The sequence below is a fragment of the Amborella trichopoda genome, chromosome 12 (genome assembly GCF_054954075.1).
Source record: "Amborella trichopoda isolate Santa Cruz 75 chromosome 12, AtrichopodaSantaCruz75HAP2 v2.0, whole genome shotgun sequence".
In the NCBI taxonomy this organism is placed as follows: domain Eukaryota; kingdom Viridiplantae; phylum Streptophyta; class Magnoliopsida; order Amborellales; family Amborellaceae; genus Amborella; species Amborella trichopoda.
Window position 1 is genome coordinate 18946607 of NC_142347.1, and position 12415 is coordinate 18959021.

At 38.5% G+C, this 12415-nt stretch overlaps 1 protein-coding gene across 16 annotated transcripts in view; it reads left to right on the top strand.

Moving 5' to 3' along the window:
- The window catches only part of LOC18436990 (E3 ubiquitin protein ligase RIN2), a 55067-nt gene extending 42854 nt beyond the window's left edge, over positions 1 to 12213 (top strand). For 14 of the 16 annotated variants that reach the window (XM_006847211.4, XM_011626130.3, XM_011626132.3 and 11 more), the window contains 3 exons: positions 10952 to 11342; positions 11825 to 11877; positions 11972 to 12213. In XM_006847211.4, coding sequence (XP_006847274.2) covers positions 10952 to 11342; positions 11825 to 11877; positions 11972 to 12026 — 499 coding nt within the window. In that variant the 3' untranslated portion in view covers positions 12027 to 12213. Of the gene's footprint in view, positions 1 to 10951; positions 11343 to 11824; positions 11911 to 11971 lie in introns of those variants that run through there. The other 2 variants (XM_011626131.3, XM_088853274.1) reach the window with 1 other exon arrangement.
- Positions 12214 to 12415: the final 202 nt, after the last annotated feature.

The window sequence follows — 12415 nt, forward strand, 5'->3', positions numbered from 1 at the left end:
TTACTTTGTGACTGCAAGTAAAAAAAAAAAGGAGCCATTATTGGAAAAGGCTTCACCCAACTACTTAACCAAGGATTTCAGGTGTACGACTACAACTGTTAGTGCAAATGAGCCATTACATTTAGTTGCTTCATCCTGTCACTTACCTTATCTTTTAGGTCAATTGGTTGATAGGGAATCGGCAATGGTGGTCATGAAGGTAGTCTTCTTGTGGTTTGTGGGCTTTAAAGCCCATGTGAGCATGTAAAAAAAGTAAATGTAATAAATTATACACTTCAGTGGGAGTGTATGTGGGTTGATTGACCTACGGGTGGGCAGGCTATGGCCTTGGTCAAGTCCAAAACCCTTTCCCCTAGGCATATGCACTACTGTTGAGGGTTTCTTGGAGGGTCATCCCTTGTTGAGGTTGGAGAGATGCCTAGGGACGGTGGATGTAGGCTAGAAAAGCTTCATGGTCTCTTGTGTACGGCTGTAGGTTTTGAGAGCAAGGGCCGAAATCCTCAACAAACTTACCCACAACATGTATATATGACAATTGCATTATGGGAAGCAACTCTATAGAGGGATACATGTACATTTGCATAGAGAGTCCCCCTTACTAGTGATATGGGCATGTGACTTGCTCTTATGGGAGAACCTGTGATACACATACTATGATCGTGGTTTCACTATTTATTGGCTAGCTTTGACAGAGAAATCATGAGCTCCTGCATATGGGTCCCTTTGGGTTGGTTTTAGAAGATAGTTGTGGATCGGATTTTCTAGCATGGGTGGAGTGCCCTGACAATCACTTTTCTTGACCCATTGGTACCAATCCACTCTAGAGGTATTTTTGAGTGTTTTAGAAATTTTTTAGAATTTTAGAAATATTTTTTTCGACTTTTTTTAATTCTTTTGTGATTTTTAAATATTGTTCATAATTTTTATAAAGTATTTTATGGCTTAAAACCCTAAAAATAGCAATCTTGATATTTTGGAGTTTTCTTGAGCATTGTGGCACCCACATGGGGGGGGGGCTAAGTTCGCAGCCGCACATGGGAGGGGACCTAGATGCAGTGCGACGTGGGGCTCACATGGGCCACACACCTACATAGGTCGGATGCCCCACTTCTTTCCAGATTTTTATGGACATTTGGGGGGAAAGATTGGGGGGAAAGATTTCCCACTTGTTTGGAAAATCTTCCCCAAGGCATTTTGTAAGATCTTGATAAATTTAGTTGGTTTTGAAAAATATATTCCTATGACTTTGAAAATTGGCCAAGACTCTTCGACTTTGAACTTCGTCAAAGTCTTTGTGAGAGAAGAAATTCTAGTTAAAATAGAGGATGAAATTTAAGTGGTCTTATCCTAGATTAACTAGAAGTAGATATTGGTCAAAGCTTCAAGGGATAAGGTTCCTAGATTTCTTCCTAAAGAGTGATAGCTGATTTTAGGAGTGGATAGCTCTGATTTGTTTCACTCTCACCCCATGGATTACCTAGGATTCCTAAGGTAAAATTGAATACTGATTCAAGTGGGAAGACCCAAGGGCCATTAAAGCCTATATAAGGATGAGTCTTCCCTTCATTCTCTTCACCTTGAATTCAGACCTCTCTCTCCTCCATGCTTCTCTCTCTCTCTCTCTCTCTCTCTCTCTCTCCCCATCCCCCCCACTCTCTTTCTCTCTCTCTCTCTCTCTCTCTCGCACTCTTTCCTCTAGGGTGGCGCCCCCCACCCATATAGACCTAGCAGTGGCATACACCACCTAGGGCACAGAGAGTGGGCACGCCCAGTCTATCTTGGTTAAAAGGGAGGTGCCACATAGTGGCATGCCCCAAAAGTTTATAAGGTGTAAAGGTATCGTAGTTCTAGTCGTTCATATTCTTAGGCCCATAGATTAGTTAGAGGGTATTCTAGATGTGTTTCCCAGTTTTATAAATTCAGCAAGACCTAAGGACCAAGTGCATCAGTTTTGTAATAGAATGTGAGATGTGTTAGAAGTTGTAAGGGGGTAACCCTACCCAAAGGTTCAATAAGTCTTCTCAAATCTTGTTTGTCAGTTTTATTTTAGTCTTGATTTATATTTGTTTTAGAAGTCCTAATTGTATTCGGAGTCCTATTTGTGTTAGAATTCCTACTTTGGCTAGGACTCCTACTTAGATTAGAATTCCTAATTATATTAGAATTCATATTGTAAGTTTGAATTTGGTTTTGAATAAAAGTTTTATTTGGCAGTGAAAATTAAAAATCTTAAACTCAGCCATGGCCAATCCCAAGCCGGTCATGCCACTCCTAAGCCGTAATAAAGCAGGGGGGTTGTATTAGGTAGGCAGACAACATAAAACTTTGCCGCATCTTTTTACTCATGCTTGATGTTCCTTGAAAGCGAAGCACTGTACTTGGACCCAGGTTCAATGAGAAAGAGCAAGGGTTAGCGAAGGCATTCTGTCACACCCCAAGATTTCTAACATTCCCGAGGTACGACCGACTATTCTTATACTAGGAAAACATTCAAATTCCTATTAATATATATTGTAACAAAACAAATTTTTCTATTAATTAAAATTGGTACAAAGTTTGCTCACAACTGGTATTAACATGAAGTCTAGGTATACAACTGTTGATAGAAAAAAAACTTACAGTGGTGAAGTTAAAAAAAAGTTACAAAGGAGAATTTAGTTATGACATGACTACATCTTCTTCACAAGTTGGTCCTGATGTGCATTTAATTATGAGACTGCAATTACGTTGAAAAATATTTACCATAGTTTGGTGAGTTTGGCTACTCAGTAAGTGATCATCATGGTCCTAAACATAATCATGGTTGGAAGATATAAACATGTTCTGAAGATTGTATGTTAAAAAAAAAACAACCTGAGGAAGAATTTCGAGCAAAAGCATTTATAGATAACAATTGCACTTTCACAAATCCACAGTTAAACATAATCCAAATGATGAAAATGCATATAAACATTTTAACAGTAATGCATAATTCAAAGGATGTCACAAAATACCCTATTGGCGTCCCAAGTAAGTCACCTATATACCCCACCAGCGTCCTGATGGGTCCAAACAATCCCTGCATGTCCAAACATACCTCATCGACATATCGGATGAGTCCAAATAGCCCCTACCGAATAGGTCTAAACAATCCCTGCAGGTCCAAACGTACCTCACCGGTGTCCCGGATGAGTCCAAATAGTTCCTACCGGCATAACCGGATAGGTCCTAACAATCCCTGCAGGTCCGATCATACCTCTCCGGCGTCTCGGATGTCGGATGAGTCCAAATAGTCCCTATCGACATAACGGATAGGTCCTAACGATCATTGCAGGTTCACTTATACTCAAATTATCTCTGAAACTCTTTAAACATCAGAAAGCAACAATATCATATATGCGAAGTATCATTGAAAACATTAACATGAATTCATTTGAAGCAATTTAATGACAATCACTTCCATTGAAATATCTCTAAGTAGCCGTTTAAACATTTTGTGCAATAATTTCTGAAAGGAAACAGTTCTGAAGGATATTCTTGAAATCTAACATGATAACCGTCTAGTATTAATAGACGAACTTTTATGAGAATCCAAAATTAAATACTCCATTATCACAATTTATGGAGTTGCCAATTCGTAAATAATCATTTCATAGGCAATACTACAATCAAACTACAATCAAGTGCAGAAATATCAGTTTTTCAAATAATGCGGCTGTCATTTGCATATGAATTTTACACTGTCTAAATATTCAAAACAGTAGGAGGAAATCTGACAATTTTACTAAAAGCGGAAATATGACATTTATTTCTAATAATTTATGGTATAAAAAATTCTGAACAATAGACAGGAAAAAATAAATTGATTTCTAAGAATTTACAGCATTTAAAATTCCTAATATTAGATAAAATATCATAATTTTACTAAAAAGATTAATTTTCAAGAAATGAAGTCCCTTACGCATAAAATTTACCATGTCTAAAATTCATGATAATAGACAGAAATAATCATTTAATTTTATTTATAAAAAAAAAAAAAGCGGATTATTCTTCAAGACAATGAAGTCACTTACACAAAATGGTGCAATAGAACTGGATAACTATAAACAGTTATAGCAAGGGAGGGAGAAATCGCTCTGTAGAAAGCTCGAGGTTCCGTGTTCCTCAGTAAGAAAGTGAGAGAGAACACCCTTAATTTATTTTTATTGAGAGAGAGAGAGACTTCACCGCTTTATTTAGTTAGCAGGAATCTCATGGGCATTGAACCATAGAGAAATGTTTATGAGAGAGAGAACGTTCTTGTACGGAGAGAGAAAGAGTGTGTGAGAGCGTTTTGTTTTTGCAAGGAGAGAGAGTGCAATCCCTTTTTAAAACCCTACCTCAGACCTTTTTTTTTTCTACATGATGTGTAAAAAGGACATTCAAAAGCCAACAACAAAGCCCATGTTAACTAAACGTGGCACATAATGGAAAGGTGAAGTGATAAAAGGAGTAAAAGTAGTGATGGTCTCTAAGAACCATAATGCTTATATGGACCATTACATTATAAAGAATTGTTTAAATTTTATTTATTTATTTAGGATTGTTACACATTCCCTAGAAGCGATGTACCGCAATGATGCCTGGTTGCGGTGATGAGTACGCCCCCTTGTCATTGGACAAATGCAAGTAGTCTGAGAAATAGGATTCATCTAGTCACATAGAATGTAAGAATTCTAATATGTAAGAGTATGGAGTTAGTGGATACAATGAGATGAAAGAGAGTTAACATAATTTGCCTATAAGATATTAAGTGCAGAGAGACAAAAGCTAAGGGAATTAATAGATATAAGTTTTAGTATATAAGAAAGGATAATAATAGAAATGACGTAGGAATAATAGTAGACAAACATTTAAAAAATAAAGTAGTTGATGTCAAGAGTAGGTGATAAGCTCATAGTAATTAAACCTGCGTTAGAAGAGATAATTAATGTAATTAGTGCTTGTGCCACAAGTAGGACTAGAGGATACAATTAAGAGACAATTATGGGAGGACATGCATGGACTAGTTCAAAGAATACTAAATAGAGAGAGGACCCTTTTATGAGGGGATTTGAATGGCCATGTAGAAAAAGATAATAGAGGATATGAAAGGGTGCATGGAGGATATGGTTTTGGGGAAAGAAAGTAGATGGGCAATTCTATTATGGATTTTGCCATGACTTATGACCAAACAATAGTAAATACCTATTTTAAAAAGTGACGAACACTTAGTAACTTATAAAATTGGATCATATAAAAGCAAGATGGACTTCTTTCTACTTAAAAAAGTGATCGACCATCATATAGAGACTGTAAGGTTATCTAAGGAGAGAGTTTGACCACGTAATATAAGCTCATATTTATGGATGTTAAGAAATAAAAGAGAATGAGCGAAAGTAACTTTTGTCCAAGAACTAGGTGTTCAAATCTAAAAAAGGAGAAAATAGACTTATTTAGGATAAACTGGTAAAAGAAAGAAAGTGGAATTTCGAACACGAAGTTAATGTTATGTAGAATGAGATAGCGGATTGTATTAAGTAGTAAAAAACGTTTTAGGAGAATCTAGAGGGAAAATAATTTCATAGTGGGAAACTTGGTGGTGGAATGATGAGCTTCAAAAGGCTATTACAGAAAAACGATCATGTTATAAATCTTAGCAATGTAATATAAATGATCAAAACATAGAAGAAAATAAAAATGCTAAGAAAAACACTTGAAAATAGCAAGTAAGGCTAAATTCAAGGCATATGATGATCTATATAATAAACTGAGGACAAGAGAAGGTGAAAAGGATGTCTTCAAACTAGCAAAAATGAGGGAGAGGATGTATGGGGATCTAGATCCAATTAAATGTATTAAGAGCGAGTATTATAGGATGATGAGGTCAATAAAAGGTAGAGCATTTATTTTCAAAAATTGTTAAATTATGAATAGTATGGGAGCTCAGCATTAGGAGGAACCTTTGACACAAATGGGGTCAAAGGTCATAGATACATTCACAAGATGAGGATAAATGAAGCGAAAAGATGAAGATAAGAAAGGCTTTAGAATCAAATGGTGTCTCAATAGAGGTTTGAAAGTGTATAGTAAAGATTGGTATATTCTAGCTAACCAAGTTGTTCAATAAGATGTTAAGAACAAAGAAAATACTAGACGAATGGGGAAAATATATTGTGGTACTTGTCTACAAGAACAAAGGAGACATATATATGAAAGGTGGACTATGTGACCGGGCAAGTCAATATCAATTAAAATTTTTCTACTCCTTTTATATGTATTACCGCCCGAATCACTTACAAGTGTCTAAAAAGGAATTTTCTCAATGAAATAAGGAAGACCCCTTATTTGCATGCCATTTAAGAGAAAATTACATCCATCATGTAGAACTGAAAATTACATAGGAAAAGCAATAGAAGCAACGCGTACCTTGCTTTAGGCTACCCCCAAGGACTTCGTACACCCCAAACTGGGTCTGCTCCACCGATGGCGCACGTGATCTTGGTTCAAGAACACACCTCACAATTAGGGAAGCCTAGCCAAATCTCTTAGAGAGCATCACATGGGATTTCCTTAACCAAGGCTCAACACATGAGCACGAGGCAAGGACCTAGGGCTAGGGCTTGTGTGGCTTGGGCGTGCCTCCCCTTAGGGTTAACTTTTTCTAAACCCTAATTTTTTGATGACAGAAAGAAGAGCGAGAAGGCTAGAGTGGGGCGGTTGCTTAGAGAGAGAGAGATCGAGTGATCAAAAATAGAACCCCATAGCTAGTATATATAGACAAGAGGTTAGGGTTTCTAGGGTTAGGGTTTTGCCATCATCATGAGGTTTAATCTTGACTTTTGATCTTAAAGACCTATGGGGTAAAGAGATTTCAACTATTCATTCTTTAAATCAGCCATCATGATTAAAAAAATGATGTGGAACCTTATCCCTCAGTTTCCATAACTCCATTCCCATCAAATATTTTGTGTAGAGAGTATTTAATACATACTATTTGATATCTTGTACTTCTTATCTAGTTCCAATTCAAATCTCTACATTTTAAGTTTTCAAAATTTCAAATCAACACATGCCTTAGAAGACACATGAAACAATAAGGAAAGTTTGCATGGGGTGGGGCGCACCACCCATGTGGTGTCCATGTGGGCCCTATGCCCCACACATTTGTGGGCCCATTGAATCCCATTGGGTCTCCAATATATTAGTATTAATTTTAAGATATTAAAATAAAATTTATAAAACCTCCAAATATTTTATTTTTCTCTTTGATTAAAATAAAACCAGAAAGTTGATTTTTCCTTACATAAAATGATTTTTCGAATAAAATACCCAGAGAGGTCTAAAAATTAATTTTAATTATCTATAAAATAATTAAGACTTATTTAAACATATTAAAAAAGATATGATGTGAATTGGATCTATAGAGTTAGGATAATTACAAAAATAGTAAGGACACTATCCTTTTTAAAGACCGCTTCTCACTGTGTTTGAACGTATTTTTGATGCACTAACACCCTGGATCGAATAACAGAGGAGGCGGTTACGACCTAGGCCCATGGGTACTAGTCACACCTTTGGACTACAGCAGCCCGCTCCAATAAGCTTGACTGTTGAGTAATTTTCAAAAGATGTCCCCTTGGCCCCAAAGAGTTTCATTTGGTGTTTTAAGAGTGCCCGCCAAGTTTCGTCCCAATCCGATCAAGATAAAGCAAATCATGATGAAATTTATATTTCACAGCACCACTCGATCATGCCGAAAGCTACCTCATAACTAGAGCTATATCCCCAAGGTCTCAGACGAGCATCAAACCATCGCCATTGGATTCGAAAGGCCCAAAAACCCTCGAATATCAAATTTCAGCTCATTTGGACACTTCTGGACTGTTTTAGGGCCAGCTTACCCAAAATGGGTGGGTTTCACACCATTCCTATACTGTTACAATGGACCAGTTTCCATTTTTGAAAACTGTTATTTGATTTTAGGATTGCCTCTCTCATCTTTAGGCCAATCAAGCCCAAATTTCAGTATGTGGTAGATCTCATCAAGCCGCACATTTTGATATAAGGTACAACCCGAGACGATACCCGGAATGAGAGAAATCTTAGAGAGAAGTAGGACCCGAAAACTCATGTGTTATAGAATTTTTAAAGAAGAACATCAATCCATTCGAATGGTTATATCTCAAAGCCCCGACATCGGATAGCCTCAAATATGGGTCCAATGCAACCGTGACACGACGGGCTTCGATTTGAGGTAAGATTTGCATGAGATGAAGGCCGGGAAGACACCTGATTCGAGCTTGCAAGAAGGTACATTTTCCAGTCTCCGGAATCCCATTTTTTGGTGACCTCAAAAATTACAGAAGTGATCAAATGAGCACCAAATAAAGGGGTTTAGTTGCAAAACGATCACAATGACCTCCCCTTCATTTGTGAGGAAGAAAATGACAAAAAACAAGGCAAAACAAGCTAAGATCGAAAGAAGAAAAATTCAAGAACATGGGTTTGACCGGATTTTGGGATCAACCTCAAAAGTTCCATTCAACCTCACTAATGGATATGAAACGATCATCAAGACGCAGCCATCATTTTTACGCTATTGGATCGTCCGAAAGGTCGCCAAAAGGTGCCCAAAAGTGCCCCAAACCATAAGGGAGGCAAGAGGCCTCTTTTGAGGGATGGTTTTGTCATTTCCATGAAAGTTGGGAGGGGCAAAATGGTCATTTCACTCCATAAGTGAAATTCACTTTTAAATTAGAAGAAATGTATTTTTTTTATCAATTTGGGATTGTTTTGATCATCCACCCATATTTTGGGGAGATCTTATATAAGTAAGTTCTTTTTAGTATTTGTAACCTAAGTTGGAGATAATTTGAAAGCTAAGGTGTAATAGCTTGAATTTTCTTGTGTTGAGGTTTCATTCTTCACTTCAAGAGAGAGGAGAGGGAATATTTTAGCATGGAGTGCAATACCCCTTGGATCCCTACTCCCATACTCCCTACCCTATCTCACACCATACAACCTAGCCTACCCATCCTAACCCACTCAACCCTACACCACACCATACTCTACTCCCATGCTCCCTACACCCTACTATACCATACTCCCTACCCTACACCACACCATACCCACTACCCCATACCCTACACCTTAGCCTACCCATACTTAACCCATCAACTATACTCCCTACCCCACCTAAGCTAACCCTCACCCTAGCCCACCTAAGCTAACCCTCACCCTAGCCCACCTGAGCTAGCCCCCACCTTAGCCATAAGTCATAAAACTAACCCCTCTCAAAAGCACTCAAAGCACCAAAGGAGTACACATAGCCAGCGGGTTCTAGCCCTCATCGCACCCACCTAGTACTCAGTCTATCTCTTTCCTCCATCTTCTTTGTCTCTCTCTTCCCTTTCTCTCTTCTTCTTCCTCTTTCTCTCTCTCTCTCTTTCTCTGTTCACACCTCAAAGGGGGCAGCTGGGCCGCTCCCTTTTCTTCTCTCTCGGTGTACTAACGAGAGCGATTTTACACAGCGGGAGAGGTTTTGAGGCCTACCTCATGGTGGATTGGGTTCAGGGACACGCCCGGGCCCTTGTGAGCCCTCTTAGATCAGTCGCACAAAAGCCGCCCGACTTTCTCGGCCCGGTTTGGAAATTGCTCCATTTTCGATTCACTGCTGGTCGTGGATGTTTCGCACTCTTTATGAAGCCTAGAGTTGAATGTCCTTCAAGTCGTCCCGGGGTAGTTTAGATTATGGGTTAGAAAGGGGGAATGGTTTAGAAGAGGTTTAGCCCCTAGTGAGTGGTGATAAAGGAGTGTGGACTGAAAGAAGTGAGAGAAAAGTGCAAAGAGGGAGAAGATGAGCAAGAGGGATCAACAACCAATCGGACAGCCACTATGATTGATTTCCTGTAGGACATCTTCGGGCCTACCCGATAGGTCCTAGCCTGGAGGGGCCTCGACACCCGAGGAATCAAGAGAATGAGAGTGCGAGTTAGACTATGTCATATCCTGTCAAAAGGCCTCACTTCTGAAGAGTCCCAGCGATGAGCGATTAGAGAGAAGGTAGAGGAGATAAAGAGAGTGAGATGAGAGAAGGTGAAAGGGAGAAGAAAATAAGAGAGAAATTAGAAATTTTGAGAGATACTTTAGAATCTAAAGGTTTTAAAATTAGCCCGACTAAGGCAGAATTCATGGAATGCAATTTAATAATAATAGGAGTAGAAATGATGAAGTAGTTAAGATTGATGGTCAATAAATACGTAAAAGAGATTATTTCTGATATCTTGGATTGATAATCGGAGAATGGAGATATTGAGGAAGATGTCACACATAGAATTAAAGTTGGGTGGGCGAAGTGGAGATGTGAATGCAGAGTTTTATGTGATTGCCTCATACCAATGAAACTGGAGGGGAAATTTTGTAAGACAACTGCAAGACCAGGCATAGTTTATGGGAGGAATGTTGGACGGTCATGAGACAACGTATTTATAGGATGAGTGCAGCTGAGATGTGGATATTGAGATGGATGAGTGGCAAGACAAGAAATGATATAATTTGGAATTCTACATAGCCATGCCTTTCAAACTTTTGCTCATAAGAACATGCACGAGTGTCATTTTACTGTGTTGTTTCTGTTTAGTTTCCCTCTTACCCTGTTGCTGTATGTGTCCAATGGCACAAGTTTTCCAATGGGGATAATTAGATTCATTATCTCAATTTCGTAACACTTTTAGATTTTTCAATGCTGATCTTCCTACACCACTTATTATCGCTCACTATGGTGTTTTCATTGATGTAGATACAAAATTAAGTGCAGCTAGTTCCAATTATGAACAATGGATCCTCAAGGATAAATGATGATGATGATTGTTTCAATTGATGAAACAACTTTTTTCACTATTCTGTCACTAAAATGGTTAAATTTGTGTGCTTCTGTTTGATTTTTCTTCAGAGGAGTGGGGCTGGATGGTGGTTGGGTGCATACCTGGCCAAGGTCTGGACTGGATGGTGCAGGGCCCTCATCAAGCAACATGAGACCAGTTGGGATCGGGAAGGTCCAGATGATGATGAGACACCTTGCAGCAGTGAGTGGAACTTATGCCCATACTGCTCTTGAAGATGCAGCTTGGAGTCTTTGGCCACCCATGCCTGCCACCAATCAGGGTGGTGGGTCCCCTTCACCTGCCTCATCTTCACTTCGATACCAAACAAACAATAGTGGTGGTATACACTTCAGGAGTGTTTCCACTTCTAGTTCAAGCACAGGTGGTAATGATATCTTTGCTATGGCAGAGCGAGTGAGAGAAGTGTTGCCCAACATTCCTAGCGACATAATTTTTGAGGTCTCTTCTCGAGCTTGCTTTGATATTGTGCTATTTAGTTGTCTATTTCCTAGTCGACTTGTCTCTTTCCTAGTAAGTTTTTGCTTTTCTTTTTACAGTTTCATGGCATGATTGACATCATAGGTAAGACCAGTTTACAGTAGCATTAGTATCACCCTAAACTGAGCTTTCCCATGCAATCAAAATATGGTAAATTTAATGCAAGAGATGGCATTTCTGTTATTAGGATCCATGCATGCATTTATGTTGTTTGTAATAAGCATGTATTTGAAGAACTTTAACAGCTTTATTCTTTGGTGCCAAGGATCTATGGTATAAGGCCCTATCTGCGTAACATTTTCATGTGAACAAAACCAGTCTGTTCTTCCGTATTTCTTCTTTCCTGATGACATTGTTATTAGAATCCTTGCCAGCAGTATCCTTGTTGGAATATGCAGTCCATGGAATTGTGGCCTAACAGTTTTTTTTTTTTAATTGTTCAGGATTTACAGAGAACCAACTCTGTTGCCGTCACTGTGAATAATCTTCTACAAATGTGAGAATTGGGTGTATCCCACGTTTTCAAAAATCTTAGGGAGTATCTTGTATATTCTTAACCTGTTTAACCATAAATGATATGCATATCACAGGCTCATGAAATACCTAGGAAATCTGCTTTGTGTCAACCGATTCTCATGTATATAAGGAAGGCTACATAATTATTTTGGGACCAGGGGTTCTTGTAAGAGATCCAAAAGGTATGCCACAAAAACATGCTTTGAATAATTGTTCCGTGAAGAGTGGAACAAATTAGTATATATACATGCACGCTCTTGTTTTTCCTTCTTTCTTTTTTTATAATTTGATGATTGAGAGATATCTTTGGCTGAAATATCTTGGTTCTGCTGGTTGCCCCATTTTATTATGGTCATCTTTCAGGCCCTCGCTATGTATCTGTATTTTAAAGGAGTTGCGATTTGTATTTTGGAAGTACACACCCATTTCAATCCCCCCATTTTTGTGGCATGCTTAAACCCCTGCATTTATGCATGACCCCATATGCCTGGTCGTGTATGCACTTACACATCAGTGGA